Source organism: Cololabis saira, chromosome 8, assembly GCF_033807715.1.
Source record: "Cololabis saira isolate AMF1-May2022 chromosome 8, fColSai1.1, whole genome shotgun sequence".
Taxonomy (NCBI): Eukaryota; Metazoa; Chordata; class Actinopteri; order Beloniformes; family Belonidae; genus Cololabis; species Cololabis saira.
This window is the reverse complement of record NC_084594.1, coordinates 21,571,490-21,591,726: the sequence shown is the minus strand read 5'-3', so window position 1 is coordinate 21,591,726 and position 20,237 is coordinate 21,571,490. Positions and strand designations below refer to the sequence as shown.

Genomic DNA, 20,237 nt, shown 5'->3' with positions numbered 1-20,237 from the left:
TCTGCCAATTTCTTTAAACGTCAAAGGAACGAAAAAGAAGGGTTGCTGAGTGTTTCTGAGAGAATATGAGGATGTATATGGAATCAAATATTGTTTTAAGAAAGATGGATAACTAAAGTGGATACATTTGAATATGAGTTGGAGCCAGTGGTATTGTCAGTGGAGCCAGTCAGCAAATTAAGCATTTGTTCAGTTTATAAAACAAATTGTCTACAATAGGAGAAATGTGAAATAATGAGGAGGGATTGGTGATCTTCACTAACTAAATCTTCAACTAATTTTTTTCATGCCTCACTCAGCAAAACCTAAATAAACTACAGTTAATTCAAAATGCAGCAGCCAGACTCATTACCCGGTCCAACAGGAGAGAACATATCACACCAATTTTAAAGTCCCTTCACTGGCTCCCAATCCGTTTTAGAGTGGATTTTAAAATTTTAATTATTACTTTTAAGGCTCGTATGGGGCTAGCTCCTGATTACATAGCTGACCTCCTGACCCCATACGAGCCTGAACGCACCCTGAGATCCTCTGGTGGGTCATTCCTGGCCATTCCTTGGTCCAACTTAAAGACCAAGGGTGACCGGGCCTTTTCTGTTATAGCCCCTCGCTTATGGAATGACCTGCCGGAGGAGATCAGGGTAGCTAACACACTGTCTTCTTTTAAGTCACTTTTAAAAACTCACTATTTTAGACTTGCGTTTAACTGATTGTATTATTTGCAGAGGTGGACAGAGTACTCGACCCCAGTACTTGAGTAAGAGTACAAATACTACTGGTCAAAATTTACACAAGTAAAAGTAGCTCAGTCAAAATATTATTCGAGTAAGATAAGTACTTGCTTTTAAAGGTACTTAAGTATCCAAAAGTAAATGCTTTTAAATTTACTTTAAGTAAAAGTAAGAGTAAGAGTAAATTTCTTATTTTCCACATCAGTAAATTACTATATTTTTTCTAAATTAATTGTTGCAGGCTACTTTGGCGGTATCGTTTTGAGGAGGCTTGACGTATTTCCGCTTTACGTACATCCCAGTGGAGAGCGTGCACTGTGATACGTCTCCTCCTTTGACAAAAACAGCTTGTGTCCAATAGGATTTTAGGGAAGAAGAAAAAAGAGCAGACCTGAAAGTAACGAGTACTTTTCAGCCTTCTTAGAAATTTACTCGAGTAAAAGTAAAAATATTTGTCTTGGAAATGTATTCAAGTAAGAGTAATAAGTACCAAATAAATCTAATACTCAAGTAAAGTACAAATCCTCTGGATATGTACTTAAGTACAGTACTCAAGTAAATTTACTCCGTTACTGTCCACCACTGATTATTTGTCTGTTTTTATCTCTCAATTGTTTCTTAATATTGTACAAATTGTTTGTTTCCTGTTTTTAATTGCATGTAAAGCACTTTGTGACTTGTTTTGGAAAAGTGCTCTATAAATAAAGGTATTATTATTAAGGTATTATTAATGCGCCCTTGAGGAATGGGGGGGGGGGTTGCGTGGTGTTTTAATGCCTGGCACAACCTAAGAGTCGTGAACGCGCACGTACGGGCCACACTAGTCACCGCCCATTGCGTCTGCGCGCTCCCGCAGCCCTCTCCGTCAGCGCGCCTGCTCCGTGCGGGATGCTGAATTGTAGGTGATGATGGCGGAAGGGGAGCAGCGCTGAGTTTCATCTGAGTTTCTAGCCACAGCTGTAGAGCCTGTCCACCACGTCGTTTAGTCTCCGTCGAGAGACGACCCCGAGGCGATGGGCAACGAGGCCAGCATGGAGGGGGAGGGCCAGGCGGGCCAGCCCGGCCCCGCCGTCCCCGCAGCGGCGGCTCCGGCTTCCATTTCAGCACCGCCGGGCTCTGGACAGCTCCTCAAGCCCAGCAACGGAGCGCCGGTCGGAGGGAGCGCTGCTGCACCCGCGCCGGGGATTAACAGGTACGTGTGCCACAGCAGCTACGAGGCTTCCTTCGCCCAACTGTGGAGCAAAAAACCAGGGAGGCTTCACGGCAGCGTGGCGTGTGTACCGTTGCATTCGTAAAATGATCAGCGTAGATATAAAGCCTGGATTGTGGTTCTGCGTTAAATCGACGCAGAGCCTACGCCGTAGGGTTACGCCGTAGTCTCTGCGTTGGTGTAACGCGGGACCATAAATCAGCCTTAAGATCAGCCGACTGCGCGTAGATAGACTTGAATGGACACTTAATTATTTATTTCTATATCCTTGTCAACACAATTCACCACCCTCTTTTTGAGGTCTTTGTGTTTTGGCAGCAGCTTCCGATTATCAGCGTCACTTTGGCACACGTATAATGTGCAAAGACTCCCATGTATAATCAATAACACGTAAATATAGCTTTCGGACGTTTAAGGAGGAATTTCTATGCGCCCCTTTTCACAATGTCTGCCCCGAGGATCCATTAAGTATTATAAATTAAAGAGCGTTTAAAAAAAAAAAAGAATAAAATAACGTTTAATCTCCTATAGTGATTCAGTGAATGTAAATGTAAATACTTCTTAATATATTAAAAAAATGTTATTGTCCTTGCACCTAAAAGGGATAACACATTAAACATGTAGGCTAAATGATGCAAAGTAGAAGAGCTCAGTAGGATGTTTTGGCATGATAACAAGTAAAAACGGTCATTGTGGGAAACACACCATCCTCCTTGCCAGCAGACGCCTGTATCCTGTTGACAATGCTGTGTAAGATCACAATGATCCCGTCAGATGACCAACGACATTGACCAAAACGCATATGGCACAGCTCCCTCATTTATCAGATCTCAATCTTAAATCACTATGCAGCTATAGAGAAAAATGTTTTTCACCAACAAAGCTGCAGAAGAAAGGACAATTTCTGATGGGATAAATAGTGTTGCATGTTTCTAAAAGATACCCAGACCTATGGCATCCTTACATGACAGCGTTCCCCTCCTATTGGTAGTTCCACGTTTAAATGTAATGCTTGGATAATACTAAAGCAGCGGAGGCTGATCAAATGTTCTCCCTTTTCAACAGTGTGTGATCACGTGTTTCAGCCTGCCATTCTGTATTTTCTGTGTGGGTGTGTGGTAGGGATTACCCTCCTAACAAGATCTGATATTGCCTTAATTACACAGTTCAACAGTTGTAGACCTGAACACACACACACATGCAGAGCTGCAGCTGTATCTCAGATTTGCTACACCTGCTTAAATTCTCTGTGTACTCGCACTTCAGTCTGACATTCAAATGAATGTACAAATTTGCTGTAAACCTTTGTTCATCAGATTGAAATTCAAGACCACAACTAGACAATTAGAGAACGTATCTTTTGACAAAGAGAAATGTATTCTTTTCTTCATAACACATGGTGTTTTTAAGGTGCAATGTGGGTTGTCTTTGTGTTTTACAATAGCGTACATTGTACCTTTAGTGATTTCTGTGTTTCTACTTGGGAAAACAATAATTGCTCATTTTGTATATTCTCTGTGGGGCAGGTTTAAAGCCAGATAGCTCCCTTGTAATCTCACGATTGTTTTATTTCTTGATTTCTCGTTGGTATCCACCCTTAGATGTCTCATAAAGCAATGGGGAGTGCTGAGGGACGAAATGCACAAGGAGACTGAGATGGAGAGTGAGAAATGAACAGAGAAAGAGAGAATATATCATATAGCTGGTTTAAATGAGGTTCTTAAGATCATGAATCTTGTCTCAACATATTCCTTTACAAAGCATTTGTGAGAATTTCAGTAACAATGAGACAGTAGCTGGGTTGAGACGATAGATCGGAGACTTTCATCTTAATTGAAATGAGTTGGAGCCTTTTATGAGTTCCATACAGAACTTCTTTGCTCTATTTCAAGGCATATTAAAGTTTATTTGGATTCAGTGACTGAACAAAATTTGAGTTTGTGATGGTATTGTATAAGGGTGGCCCTCTTCTTCCAGAATCAACAAGGTAATTGCTTTGTTCTCTTATCATAATAGCCTTGCCTAAGTGCATAGAAAACCCATCTGTGAGCCTTCTGGAGAGCATTTCAACACAAGATCCAAACACTTCCTGTTTACAGCAATTTGATCCGTTGGGTTTCTGCTTTGGTGATCAATATTATTCAAAGTATAGCCTAATATTGTACAGGTCCCCCTCATTGACCCACAACGATGCTAACAAACTGTAGCATGGGCATGAGATGTCAGGATGGGGGTGTGTGTCCCAGTCTTTTGATGTCTAGGATGGCCTCTTTGGGTCCTGTGGGTTTTTGGGTGGGGTCATTCTGGATTGAGCTCATTCCAGTGCATTCCATGGATGCTAAATCTGGGTAGTTTCTTTGTGATATTCTTTGAGTTGTTTCTGAGCAGATCTCGCAGTGAGGCGTGGCACATTAGGCAGGTGGAGGTCCAGGTGAGTTTTAGGGGGCCTCAACTGGTGCGTAGCTTCATTACCAGGAACCAGCTTTGACACTTTCCAGCACATTTTGCTCCATAATGTCTTGACAGTCTTGAGGTTTCATTGTACCCTACAGAGACCCAAGACATCCTCTGCCAGCAAAACAGCTCCAAAACATAACCAAGCCTCCTCCATGTTCCACAGTAGCTACAGTCTTCCTTTCTTCAAATGCTTCATTTTTGTCATCTGTGAACATAGAGCTGATAGGACTTGTAGAAAAGCTCCAGTTTTGTCCTGTCTTTTCAAAGGAAATTCTTCCAGAAGCTTTGTGGCTTGCCAGTATGTATGTTGACAAATACCAGTATCACTTTTTTTAGATTTAGTTTCAAAAGTGGCTCAAGCAGTGAGGGATGGTGTGATCTGACACTGATGTAGCTTAACTTTGGAGCTCTTCTTAAATCTCTTTGGAAGTTGTTCTCGGCTCTTTGGTTACCTTTCATATTTTCCCTCTCCTCAATTTGTTATCATTTTTCTTCTTGCAGTCACATCCAGGAAAGTTGGCTACAGTTTCATGGACCCCAAACATCTGGTTAAAATTTGCAACTGTAGTCACAGGAACATCAAGCTGCGTGGAGATGGTCTTATTGCCATTAACTTCTAACATGCTTGTCGATAGCTTTTTTTCTGATCTCTTCAGACAAGTCACTGCTTTGTTCTCTCTGGTCCGTGTTCAGTGTGGTGAACACCATGAAAAGCATTGGCCAATTTTCCTGAGTCAATATTCAGTAAATTATTATTTATCATTACGTTTGTCAGGATGGAAGGGTACCAACAAACATGTCCACCTGTGTACTCTATGTCTATGTTGATGTTGCATTGAAACTGTCACATGGATGATGATGTCACGCTCAAAACTGTTGAATGATTACATCACTACTTAATGCCAGTAGATTGCACTGGCTTCTTGAAATATAATGGAAAAATACGCGCTGAAAGGACCAAGGAGGAAGCTAGTTCTATAATAATGCCTGTCTCCTGTTCCGGCCCCCACAAATGCAAACCTGCTTATTGTCCTGATGTTGAGAGGCTGTCAGTGTCAGGAACTTTGATTGCCATGAGGGGCAGCAGATCATCTGTAACAATGTTAATGTGGGTGGTGCATGTCAAAATAACATCCACATGGGTGCTATGACCCAAGCTTTCCCAGGGGAACAATGTTTCAGGATCAACACAATCAATGTTATACACTTTACTATATTATACATGTTAGTAGTTTCCTGTGGTATAGCAAATTCTTTTTTTTGTTTCGCACATAAATTAGCGTTGAATTTCACTTTCTCCAAATGTCGAGACACTTGATTCTTTTTATTTAACATATCAAGATTTGTTCTTTTCATTCATGTTCCTCGACATGACGCTCAGAAAGTCTGTACTCATCATTAATTTACCGTCAGCAGTGAGAGCACTGCACGCCGCCTTGCACAGACATACCTAATGGTTGTCATGCCTCAAACAAATAATGCAGAAACAGTTCCTATTATTTATGATGTTGTTACATACAGAGAATTCATATCTAGAAATGAGATATTGTCATCATTCTGCTGTTGTTAGATAAAAGAACTGTAAGATACACAGGCTTATGAATTCTGTCTGATCTTATTTCACCGCTACAGTTTATATTTCTTGGTATTTTACATGCATACGGTGGCAAGTTATACTTTGTGAAGCCAACGGAACGTCATACTTGAGTTTAGTGCATAACTCTCGCCTTCATGTTTCCAGACTGTTAATGGTTGATCTCAAAGATGCAGGAACTGAACTTTGATCTACTCCCTCTTGTCACATTAGATATTTCGGCCTTCTACGCATATCTTGAAGTTCCACACATTGTCGACATTTGTGAGTTTTTTTTTCTTATCCATATCTCAGCTGCTCATGGTATTTCATTTATTAGTTTTTCTTTATTGTAGATCAACCATGTCCAGTTCTAAATGGTTCCTGTACTTTATGACAGTATTTTTGCATGGATGCATTGCTATGTGCTGTGTTTGCATGTATATTTTTACGGTTGCCCATGAAGTTGGAAACAAACTTTTAAATATATACAATGTCAAAATCCTTTTGTAATCCACTTCAACAGAAAGAATCTCTTTTGCGGTGCGTAAGTGTTCAGGAGCCCTTGAAGGACAAAATTAAATCTGTCCTGCTGAGTAATTACAAAGCTGAAAGTAATTCCGTCTGGGGAAAAATACATTTGTCTGATCTGACATTTCCAGAATGGCTTGAAAATACCTATCCGAGTTGTTGATAGTATTTTATCCATTCATCCATCCATCTTTCATCCATCTACCCCACCTCGTACCCGCTTTATCTTGTTCAAGGTCTCTGGGGGACTGGAAGAGGTGTGATATACCCCGAACAGATCTCCAGTCCATCACAGGGCCACAGTATTTTTTTTACGTGAAATATTTCATGTTGTATTTGGATTTCATGCTTTTGTAAATCTGTAAGTCTGGTTAATATGCTACCTTTTGTTTTTTGACATTCAAAGATTACTAAAGGGAATGCACAAGATTGCGTTTCATTCATAAACCTTATGGTGTTAGATTTATTTACAATGGGCAGCTGTATAAATCAATAAGAAACACAGCGACTGTATAGGGACACTGATACAGACATTTTGTATCTGAATAAGATAAAGTTCACATCTAGAAGATAATCTTCCCTGTCTCAAGGGACATTATGTGACATATTGTATGTAATGTAACTTAATTATATTAATTTGAATGGAAAACAAATGCATATCTTAATTTTAAAGAGACAATATACCGCTGATTTTCCCACACATAACAAATTTTGTCAGTGAAAAAAAAGGTCCTCAGTGCTTTGAGGAAACTACAAATTAGTCTGCTGAGGTTTTACAGAAAGAAAATTTGATTTAATACCAAGGCAATGTCATTTTATTTCGTTCTGAAAATTGACATGAACTTTAGAGATTGATAAAAGACGTATAAGGAATGGAGCTTTTGACCTCGGATGTTTAACCAAATTACTGGTGATACATATGTCTCTGCAAATTTAACTTTTTCTATGACTGGATTGTCATGGTTAGTTGAGTACTTGTTCTATCTACCATTGTTATTACTTTCATTATGTCTACAGCTTGTGCATTTCTATGCAGCAAGACAATATGCATTCTTCACATGACAAAACTGGTCCAATCATGTATCTCCCAAGAAAAATATAAAACTACAACCAGGGACTAGTTAGCTTAGCTCATGAAAACTTGGAAAACAACCTCTTGTCTACGTGAGGAGACACACATTTTCTTTTTTGTGTGTACATTGTACAGTCTTCTGATGCAGTTCTTTTAGCTTATTTAACCCAAGCAGCCTCTTGTTGTCTGATTAACTGTGCATTGATCAGGGTAAGCCTGCAGACTGGTAGCTTATTTCAAGCACCATTCTTATTTTTCCTGCACCAAAATCGCTTTTATCATATAGAAAACAACAACAACCTCACCAAGCTAGAAACGTATGTAATGAAACTGTCAATTTATGATTAAGATTTGTGATTGCCTCAAATCTTAATCAGAAGGGCTGCCTGGTTGTTTTGGTGTATTCAAGAAAAAAAATCTATTTTTACAACATTGGCGTGTATTGCCATCAGTTGAACCAAAAGCAGATTTTAGCTTGAAGTAACTTATATAACCGCTCCTGTGCTTTGTCTGTTCCAAGTCTGTCGTGATTATTTTAGTTAGGAAAATAAACTTAACCTATTGTAGACTCTCAGGGACAGTGCAGCCAGAGACATCTGCCCATATTGCTGATGAAATACGAGAGTTATGTCATTTTATCATCTAATTCTTAATACTAGTATTTCCTAAAACATTGAATTATTCCTTTAAGACCGACATTGTGTTAGTTGTTAGGTGTCACATGTAAACTGGAGGCAAACAAACACTCCACCACCAAGTTTGTGAAACTGTATGAAATATGAACGCTTTATAAGCATTCATAAATTACTCTCAGCAGATTGCTGATTGCGAAGGAATGAGAATATCTAAAGAAATCTCCTGAAAACCTGTCTTTTATTATGAACTCTTTTATAACCCTTTGTAAGCTATGCGTGGGACTTTGCAGAACTCTCAACACTTTATTGGATCTTTCTGCTGTTCAAGTTGTGCTTTTATGTGAAACTACCCTGCATCTTGTGAAGAGGCCAGCCATATAATATTTAGATTCATACAGCTCAGTGCATCATTGATGAGACACTTATGTGTATACTGTTTGTCCAAAATAGGTACAGGTTGAGTTTGGAGTTGCAACTGTTGGGGTGGATTTCAGAAGTCCTTGACCAGCTGAAAGTGTAGACTCGTCCATGGCATCACTTTGGTAATAACAGGACTCCTGTGGAAAGTTGACAAAGGTTATAGTTGTGTAACAACTCAAATCTCAGGAGGCGTACACTCACAATGGCTAACACCTTTTTTATTTCAGTTCATACCTGATTGTTTGCACTACTTTCTCAAAGCAAGAGTGAGCAACCAAATCAAACGTTTTCAATAGTGATTCTTTTGATGTTCTTGATGCCAAAACAAGCTGATATCAAAGTGGGGGAAAAGAAAAAAAATCACAAATCATCATCATAGACGCTACATAAAGAAGTAAACATTTGCTTTTTTACCTGTCAGTGTTTCAAGTCTGTCATCATCACAAGCCATCCCAGTGAAGTCTTTTACTGTGGACCTAATGCATTGAGGGGCAGTTGAGGGGTTTTAAGTTTTACCACTCAAGAGGATTCATTACTATTTAAGATTGATTACTAATAAACAGAATCTTCTTGAGGAAACATTAAATGATTCCCATAACATATAGATTAAATGTAAAGACTACATCTGGCATGTTATAGTTGTAGACATAAACACTCTACAGCGTAGGTTGTTTTTCCACATTACTGACCGCTGTGTGATTTCTGTTCTTCTACCCCTCATATTCCTCAGTCAAATTAACAAAGTCTTTTCTTTGATCACGGTTGATCACTTGCCCTCTGTTCTTCTCTATTCAGCCTCCTCTATCACTCCCTCCATCACGTAAAAACCACCACTGTGTGCATGTTGTACAGCAGGTATTACTCGCTGGTTGACAAAAGCTATATTGAGCTGAATGAAAACAATCCCTTGAGAAATTCCTTAAAGGCTGATCAGAATGACTCACATTTCCAAAAAAGATGCATGTTATGTCTACCCTTGAGCGGAGTGAGTTTCCAATTAAAAAGTCTGACTTGTAAATAGACGGGCTTACTTTCATGTGTAAAGGGTGGCAGGCTTGTGACGCTGACACGGGCTGCGGTAAATTTCCAACCATGTGTTCAGACGGCCAACTCCACTCAGGAGTTTAACTTGTCACATGCGTAAAAAAAACACATGAAGTGTAATTTAAAGTTCTGCGCCACCTGTGGCCACAGTACACACGACACTGTTTAAAGAGTTAATTATTTCAAATTATATAACGAATATGAAAAGCATGTGTGATATAAAACAACACTGAAGTGCACAAACTTATAATGACTACCGGTAATTATTTGAACCTTTAAAATAATAATTTGACAGAACAAATTTAGAAATAAGCTCATGAGTATTTAGGCCAATATGATTTTGTGAATAAAATAGTATTCAGATCTTTACTTCTCTCTCATTCGTACTGTTAGCACTTACTTCTTACTGGATACAGTAAAGATACAGGATGATTGTCTTCCAGTTGAGCCAGTTAGACTCCTAAATAACAACAAATGCCTAATTCCAACTGGTTTTGTCTTCTCTTTACTCCCCCTTCCACCAGACCACCTCCGTCGGACCCCGGAACAAAAACAGGAGTCCAGAGCGGTCACGGGACAGGTGACAGGTTGGCTTCCCATGACACCCCTCCACATGCTGCACCTCAAGGAGAGCAAGGCCAGGGTCATGTGGCCAGGAAGAATCTGCAGGTGGATTTGGGTAGCAGCAGGACTGGAAGGTCCCCTTCTGTGTCCCCAGACCGAGGCAGCATTCCCAGCTCCCCTTATTCTGTGCCTCAAATTGCTCCCATGCCCAGCAGCAAACTGTGTCCTGTCTGCAAAACCACTGACCTGATGGGCGCCAGCGATGACAAGCTGAACTTTAACACCTGCACGCAGTGTCGCTCCATGGTGTGCAACCAGTGTGGCTTTAACCCCAACCCTCACCTCACAGAGGTAGGCAGAACTTATTTATAGGATGACTTTCTTTTTCCCTCTGGTTCTGTATAAGCAGGACACACAGTGCATCTGTCAGTCAGTCTCGAGTAGCAGAGCTAATCAATATAAGTCATATTGATTTAACATGGAAAATGAAAACATTTAAAACTCGGATTAAGTGGTCAAAAAAGAAAGAGGCATGTGGTCAGTGCCTCGGAAGGAAGTCAGCAGTTCAAGCATATAAAATTACACACACCCAAGCCTGAAGAGAGCAGAAGCAAAGAGGTGACAGTTTAGTGCCGAGTAACTCAGCACATGGGTTTCTGGATGAAACTGGAAAATAAAATAACCTGCCTAATCACTCTACGACAGGACAACTCGAGATGAGGTTTTTGTGATTCTGAGATGCCTTAAAATGGGACCAGACATCTTTTCCAGACTTTGTTTAGTGTTACATCACAGCACCTTTGTAGATCTATGTAAACACGTGTGAGTCATATAGTCTGTGGTGCATATCTGGAACATCGTATGGGACACTCAAGAGTCTGAAAGCTTTATATTTTTTAAAACTTCATATCCCCTTTGTCATCAATAGTATCGTTATAAAAGTGATGTAATAAATATATGAATTGTTGCTGCACCCTGATTTCTCTGTAATGCTTGTTTATATTTGACTATAGACAGAAAGTACTGCTTAGATAGACTACGGGTGTAGTCACATAGTCTAAGAATGACCTCACATAGTATGTTCCATACTACTTTTTCCACATCTCAGTGAAAAATGTACTTGAAAAAAAAAGATGGTAAAAGAAAGTTGTGTGGACTTTGAAAAGGACAACATTGCAGTGTAATGAAATATACATTAGATTACAATATCAAGGTTGGAAATACAAAAAAAAAGTAAAGAAAAGGGTGCAAATGAGAAAGATGTTGTCTGGCTGCTCACCTATCTGCTCACAGTCACCCTCCTGTCCTCTTCTTTATATGTAGAAGTCATACTTAGCGTGACTGGATGAAAATAATGGAAGGCTGCCTTGGCTGCAAGGAACGTGGGAGGAAAATATCCTCTTTTTTTTTTAAAGTATTGACAGGAGTTTTCCTAAGCTCAAGGAGATAAGAAATAAAACTTTGAAACTAATTTCCTCACCATGTGAGAGACCTGTATCATCTCTTAATACGGCTGCCACTTAGATACTTCCAGGGCATTTCTCTCAGTTCGGGAACCTTCTCAGGTGAAAAAAAGAAGAAAAAAAATAACGATCTGAGGTTTGTTCACCTGCAGTTCACAATCTTTTATTTCCCCCAAATACCTCTGAAAAAAACAAAATACATTTCGTCACTATTCAGAATCTTTTATATGCCACTAAACTCTCATCACAATGAACAGTTAGCTGGGAAAGGGTACATCATTGATCCTAAAATAAATCCTTTCCTTAAAATGAATAAGACTATGCTTCACTTTTACTGTGAGTTAAATGTAACTGTGTCAACTGTCACAAACTTTCACATCAACTTTAGTGAGTCATGTTGCAAACTGCAGCAGTGTAATTTTAGTTAAGTTGGCCTGGAGTCTATCAGAACGACTATAGTCTTATTTCATACCAGGCAATAGGGAGTAAATGTTTATATTTTCAACTATAACAGCGTGGATTTAGATATACCGTGTCATGCCTGTACTTGAGCTTGAGTACAGTATGTGCATGCATGAGTGTACCTTTGTGTTTGTGAGACAGCAGACTGCAAATGTTGGGGGGTGGGGGGTGGGAAATGGTAGAAAAAAGAAAGAATTGGGCGGACCAAAGGGGAGACAGACAGGACTGAATAGATCACGACGGGGAGTGAAGGCAAGCGAGACAGTAAAGAGAACAGCGGAGGTGGGTACTTTTCAGCTCAGCCTTGGTGAGCTTGTCAAATGCTGACAAAGAGAGAGATGGGGAGGGAAAAAAACGCAGCCTCTGGAGACTTGAAGATTTACCACCATAACCTACTTAGCATGGATTTGGCTACTGCCTCGCTGCAGCATATCTAAAAAACTTTTATCCTTCATCAGTGAAACTGATTCTGGCCGTGATGTTGTCGATCAAGGTGATAATAACAGTGAGAATGATGGTGACTGGAACTGCGATTATAAGAGAACAGAGAGCTGTGGCAAGACAGTTCTGGCTAAAATGTCCTCATAAACATTAGGCAATTTGAAGCTTGGATATGTATGTATGGCCCATAATATAAAGAATGAACGTAAGGATTTAAATAACATACAGATCTTTCTTTGTAAGTGATGTTTTTGTCCTTGACCAAATTGTCTCAGATTATAAGGATAATATGAGGAAAATCTCCTCTTTAAGAGGATTTTCCCTCGCATTAGAAGGAAATTACAAACTTATAGAGTCTACATTATGCTAATTTGCAGGACCATGATGTTACTTACAGTACAGTATTTTGCATTATACATATTCACCAAAAGGTTCCAGTGGTCTGTAAGACACTGTATCAAACGTATAACGCCTAGCAGTTTTTTCCAAAGATTACTTCTCTGTGAAAGTGGTCATGCAGAAAAATCCTGCTGATGTACAACCACGTGATGGATGACGATCATAGTTGAGGTGTAAGTCAGAGCAACGTACAGGAACCTTGTAATGTGCAATGCAATATGGTTTCTGTTCCAGGACTGTCAGTATGGCTGAAAAGATGTGTATCATCAACAATAAAGACCTGCAAGCAATCTTGCACCTGAGCTTGCCGGTATATGTAAATAACATATGCCATTCAACTAAATAGAAACACTACTGATTATTATGTGAGAAAAATAATTATGTACAAGTTGTTCAGTTATAGAAAATTTTGTTTAGTGAGGAAAAAGCAGGCAATCCGAGAGACGAGTCTAGCTGAAGATGAACTGGAAACAACAAAGAGCAAGAGCACATAGAGATAGTGAAATTACCACAGACGCTCCCTCGACACTGTTCTCCCACCATTATACAGGAGAACATCTGCTTTATAATTGGTCCAATTTCTATTTATAGACCCAACCCTCCTTCTGTTTGCAGCATTGGCCTGGTCTTGTGAAGCCAAAGCTGAAAGAGAGAGTTGTGTGAAAAAGTGTGTGGCGGCAGCAGCAGGCGGAGACAAAGAGAGAAGCATCATCATAAATTAACCATAATACACAGAATGTTCATACTATTTTTATGCCATTTTGCATTACTTCACCTCCTGGCATTAAAAAAAGAAGCTAATATTGCGAAGGCAATGACAATGCTGAAGCAGCGGGGAAATTAATCTAAAACATGACATTGGAAATTAGGACTTGCCAATTTCTCTGTATCGAAGTTAGAAGAGAATTTTTGGAGTTACTTTGTCACCTCACCTTTAACCAACAACCCTCACAAGCTGAGAAACAGTTTAGACACGCTCGTATACAGAAACACACTATATTGCTTCTTCCCTTTTCAATAATCTTAAATAGACTAAATTTAGGAAACAAACTATAAACAGTTGTGTAATTCTGTAAACCTTTCATATTTCCTATCCATATAAGGCAAAAATGATGCACAAACTAGCCATAATATATTCATATTCATTCATTTAGGCACTGTTTACACCTGGTATCAACACCCATCCTGACTGATCTATCACAGACAACTCTAAGCGTGCCTGCTCGCACCTGGAACTCGCACATGCCCATGATTTTTCCCTGCAAAGACTATATCTGTCATTGTCATTTACATGTGGAAGTCAGTGCTCCACTAAATTGCACGGTTTTACCAAGAAAAAAAAAAGATTATCTGTCCTGTATGCCTGGGATATATATACACAGTATGTGTGTGTGTGTGTGTGTGTGTGTGTGTGTTCTAAAAGGAAAAAGGAGAGCAAAGGTAGGCAAAGCAAATCAAGTAAGTTATGCAGGTCCTTCAGTGTGGCTCAGGATGCTTTATGTTTACACTGCTGAAAGAATGTGGCGACCTCTGAATGTGACTTAAGTGATTGGATCTTGGTGCATCTTCAAATGTGTCCTGAATGTGTTTACATTTGTGCTTGAAGCTGCCCACTTGTGATCTGGTAATGAAGGATGGATTTTAAGACCTTTTTTTCCCTTGTCGTCAGTTACTCTCATTAACATATGGCTCCTCTTTGCCACTTCATGAGCAGAGTAGGAGCAGAGACTCTTCTCCAGGGAATGGGTGTGGCCAACACCACGTGTGGATTTAAAGCCTCAGATATCAAAACAACTTGTCTGGAGTGAGGCTTGAGGTGCGGCAGGCACAGCAATGAGCAAGCTGGAAATTTGATTCAAAATTTAACACACACTTTCTTAGTACATGTGGAATTTAAATTAACTTGTTTAAAGGGGCTATATCATGTTCTTATTGGAGTGAACTTCAGTGAAATGCTCTGTAGTTAAAGACTTTGGTTTAATCACTCCATCTCCAGTTGATGATTGAAAAACTGTAAATAGTAATTATTTATTCAAGTTTTTGAAAAGGTGTTCTCTTTTTTTGTGTATATGGATCTGACAAAAGATTGATGTGGTCCAAAATATTTCTACGTTTTTATCTTTAAACGTATGAACTACATGAATATGGTTGGACAAAAATTATGGGGGTCACAAAAGTATGTGCATATCTAAGATCAGCAGTTGATTTTAGCGATTAATTATATTTATTTATTTCTTGTGTTCTTTCAAATGTAAGTCGCTATGGATAAAAGCGTCTGCTAAATGATAGTCGTAGTAGATTTATATGTTTTTTTTAATAAGTGAATAATTGGATGTGAATAGTGGATAATTTATGGTCTGTTAAAATACATCATGGTGTAAGCAATAAATAACTGAGAACCTCATAGAAAGACTTATTAATGCTTTGAAAGGTAAAAAAATAAATAAAGTAAAAATATAAAATAGTAGGGACTTTTGATTCAACCAGTTCACAATTAGTCTGATACACGATTGGAGGAGAGTAAAGACCATTGTTACCTTCCCCAGAAGTGTTCAACTAACAAACACCTCAGTAGCAAACTGTGCAATTGCCTGAGAGGGGCATAAATGTTCAGATTGTAACTTTTAAGCAACTAAATGTCCTTCAACTTGACTAATATTGATTTTCATGAAATCAGCATCAAGAGAACAATGAACAACAATGTTGCACATGTCGGGGCTGCAAGAGGAAAGGCGCTGCTGTCCGAAAAGAACATCAGCAGTTCGTTAAAGTAGATTTGTAGAAAACCATAAAAGTGTGGGACAAGTACTTTATATATAAACTTTATTTGCAGACACTGGGTCCAGAATACAAAACGAGATACAAAGACACAGACATTAAAACCAAAAAGAAAGAGATTCACTTGTGCCGTTCAAATTAAAGTATTTGGCCCCCTTGAACTTTGTGACCTTTTGCCACATTTCAGGCTTCAAAGAAGCAGGAAGAAGGTGCTCTGGTCAGATGAGACCAAAATCAAACTTTTTGGCAACAATGCAAGATGTTATGTTTGGCGTAAAAGCAACACAGCTCATCACCCTCAACACACCATCCCCACTGTCAAACATGGTGGTGGCAGCATCATGGTTTGGGCCATGGTTTTCTTCAGCAGGGACAGGGAAGATGGTTAACATTGATGGGAAGATGGATGGAGCTAAATACAGGACCATTCTGGAAGAAAAACTGATGGAGTCTGCAAAAGACCTGAGACTGGGACGGAGATTTGTCTTCCAACAAGACAATGATCCAAAACATAAAGCAAAATCTACAATGGAATGGTTCACAAAAAAACATATCCAGGTGTTAGAATGGCCGAGTCAAAGTCCAGACCTGAATCCAATCGAGAATTTGTGGAAAGAACTGAAACTGCTGTTCACAAACGCTCTCCATCCAACCTCACTGAGCTCGAGCTGTTTTGCAAGGAGGAATGGGCAAAAATTTCAGTCTCTCGATGTGCAAAACTGATAGACATACCATGCGACTTACAGCTGTAATCGCAGCAAAAGGTGGTGCTACAAAGTATTAACTTAAGGGGGCTGAATAATTTTGCACGCCCAATGTTTCAGTTTTTTATTTGTTAAAAACGTTTGAAATATCAAATACATTTCGTTCCACTTCATGATTGTGTCCCACTTGTTGTTGATTCTTCACAAAAAATTACAGTTTTATATCTTTATGTTTGAAACCTGAAATGTGGCAAAAGGTCACAAAGTTCAAGGGGGCCAAATACTTTCGCAAGGCACTGTAGTTAAAAACATTTCCTCCAGTGTTTCCAGAAACAGGAGGAGAACCTTGTATCGCTCTGTGTAGTCTCTGTTAAGGCCATAATTAAAGCATTCTTTGATTCCTTCAGTCTACACATAAATCTAAACATAAAATTCCTCAGTACAGCATGGAAAGTGGGTACATCACTGGTCACAAACATTTCAATTGCACTTGTCCATCTAGGGAGTTTTAGAAAAATTCTGAAAGCATTGTTGTATGCCACCTGTAGTTTTTTCATTTTAGCACTGTTATAATGGCACCACAAGTGAGCGGTGCATAGCGGAGTGCAATATGTTTTAAACAGTGCTGTTTTAACATTATCTGGACACATGTGAAACTTACGTGCCAGCATATTGGCTTGGCCATATAGTTTACAGCACTGACGCTGCAAATCATCATCATCACTGAAATCATCCCTGATTATGTGTCCCAGGTATTTAAAGTTCTTTACAACCTCTAATACTTCTCCTGCCAAAGAAAAAGAGGGAAAGGTAAGCTTCTGATCGACTTTGTAGGCAGATAAGACAATCTTGAATGAGAAGTACCATGTGTACCTAAAGGAAAACACTAAATTCTATCTGGAATTACTTTATACCTTCTGTGACACATGTCATGGTTTAGGCTTGTTTTAATGCATCCATCCTGCTAAGACTTGCAATGTTCATAGACAGAACTTTGTATTCTGCATTATAGGTAACATTTCTAAAGTAAACTAAAAGGACGAAGAACAAATCATTGGTGATATAAAGTCCAAATTCAAAAACCTGATCTTGATCCTATAGAAATTGTGTAAAGGACCTGAGGTGAACTGCTCATATGAGCAACGCCACCAACATATATACAGAGGTGTATACGCCCTATATGCTCACATTTATGGAAAAATCCTTATTTGATTATTTATATTGGAATTAAAAATGACCTTAACTGGTAAAACAAAAGGAAAATGCATCCATCATCAAAGCCACTTATGTAATTCATTGGTTTTGCTTGCACTAGCACACATGGGGGCAGCACGGTGGCTGTGTGGTTAGCACTGTTGCCTCACAGCAAGAAGTTTCCCGGTTCGACTCCCTGGCCCGGCGGGGGTCTTTCTGTGTGGAGTTTGCATGTTCTCCCACAGTCCAAAAACAAAGATGGTGATTCTAAATTGCCCGTGAGTGTGAGTATGAATGGTTGTTTGTATGTATGTGGCCCTGCGATAGACTGGCGACCGGTCCAGGGTGTAACTCCTGCCTCTCGCCTGTGATGAGCTGGGATAGGCTCCAGCAGACCCCCGTGACCCTGCAAAGGATAAAGCGGGTATAGATAATGGATGGATGGATAGCACACATGGCCCAGGTGGTCCATCATTTCTGACAATTGAATTTTGGCTGCAGGTTTTAGGTTACTGAGTGGAATGTATTTGCATAAGCTGAGTTCTGCAGTTTCTGAGTCTGATAAAGATGTGGGTGATTAGGAAAATGGGTCAGCACCTTGGGTCAGTGTACCAGGTCACATTTACCAAATGGGAGAAGCTGATGCTGAATGTCGTTGCTATGGAAGCTGCTCTCAGTCTGCTTGCAACGTGTAGGTGGGCGGCATGCCTCAAAGCTCCATCCACATGAATGCCAGGACCCTAAGCTTCCCAGCAGAATGTTGCATTGTAAGTAGATGATAAATGTTACTGAATGTCACTGTAAACCAACATAATGATTTGTAGAGCACCCCATAGCATTTCCAGGCTGCAGCCAAAAGCAGTATTCTCTCTTAAGATGCATTTTAATTAAAAAACATGTATGGTTTTGGTTGTCACAAAAAACATCTTTGTCCGAAATTAACCTAATAAACAAAGCAGTTTTAGTTGTTCCTGGCAATCAGCGTGGGTTTTTTGAGTAGTTGGTCATTCAGTTTTTATGTTTTTAGCTTTTTCCTTCTTCCAAAACTGCACCTACACGGCCGTGAAAAAACGTACAGAATAATACCCAGTTCCTCAGTAAAAGACAGAGCTGTTTTAACTTATTTTAATGCTGCCACTATATATTTATCCAAAGGCTGGTTGTCAGAGAACCAGCTGTCCACATTGTTGCAGAGAAACACTGTTATTTATTTTTTTATGTATTTGAAGTAAACTTTGAAGGATGTGAGTCTTCTAAATATTGATCTTGTATTGAACGTCAACTTGTGATTACTTCTAAAACATTTCATATTTGTACTATGTGCCTTAAACTGAGGGCCCCTTTAGCTGGTCCACTATTCACAGTTTTCTTTAAAACATTTTTTAATTTTTATGAATGAACAGTTAGAAATAAAGGCTAAAAAAAACATGGTTTGAATGAAAAATGAATGTAGTACATTCATGTCATTGAAATAAATCCTTTGCACCTCGGGGGATCTGGAGTATTGTTCGTAATCCCTCAAATTAATTTAGATATTTAGTATCAGACACATCTAATCCCCCCTCTAAATTTGCATTATGTGGCACTGGAAATTGATAGGCTCTTAATAACTGGTTAGTTATATCCGTCACAGTTAGGTTTTTGGTAAGGACCATGTTTTCCCTTGCGTTAGTCTTATCTGTGGAAATACAACTTTAATTCTTCTCCTCTGGATTTGGTGAAAGTTTAGATTTTTCTACAGGTCAGCATTAAGAGCTAAATGAGTAAATGTGACTGAGATCTGCTGTCTTTTAAAAACATTATAACCTAAGTTATTTTTATTTCCTTGTTTTCATTTACTTGTTGTTTTACTCACCAAACAGTGAGGTTTAGGCATTAAAAGGCAGGGAGTTTGGCACAAATGCTTTGAAATGTACTAGGTATTAGAATTACTTTGTTGGTTTTTGGCAAAGATAGTGCTTGGGTTTAAAATATCCAGCATATCCGATAATCTACAATACTGCGCAAATATACTTTTTCAGTCTCTACTAATGTCTGAAAGGAGATGGCACGCATCATAACAAACAATACTATATCACCTCTTCAGAGTTACTAGAGTGTGTAGTAATTCTCTTGGTGTGTAAACCCTAATCAGGTTTTCTTGATTCCTAGGCAATCTGACAATGACTAAACCTAGCCAAAGATCCAAAAAACAAACAAACAAATAAACCAAAAACTAGAGGAAATGAAGAATGTATTGTGTTGCACAGAAGACAAACCTTTGTCTTCTGGGTTAATATTTCTGAGTGAAACTTAAGAGGACGTTTTGCTGGTAAAAGCCATTAAACACTACTTCCATGAAAGTTTTAACAAAATGCTTTGCAATTTTATTCTTACATGTAAAATTATGTATTAAAAATGTATGTCCCTATTTTTATTAATTTATTTACTAAATAAATATCCCTTTTTCGCTTAATATTGCTTAAATGTGTGTTTTTGATGCAATGCTTTTGGATGTAATTATTGACTGGAACTTCAAGTGGACGAACAGTGGGAAGTGGGTCAGGAATCCAGCAGAGA

General features: G+C 39.0%; 1 protein-coding gene across 5 annotated transcripts in view; it reads left to right on the top strand.

Annotated features, from left to right (window-relative positions):
* The first annotated feature begins 1,639 nt into the window (after window positions 1-1,639).
* Window positions 1,640-20,237, top strand: part of bsnb (bassoon (presynaptic cytomatrix protein) b) — an 86,549-nt gene continuing 67,951 nt past the window's right edge. For all 5 annotated transcript variants that reach the window (XM_061727203.1, XM_061727202.1, XM_061727201.1 and 2 more), the window contains exons 1-2: window positions 1,640-1,923; window positions 10,198-10,588. In XM_061727203.1, coding sequence (XP_061583187.1) covers window positions 1,745-1,923; window positions 10,198-10,588 — 570 coding nt within the window. In that variant the 5' untranslated portion in view covers window positions 1,640-1,744. The remainder of the gene's footprint in view (window positions 1,924-10,197; window positions 10,589-20,237) is intronic.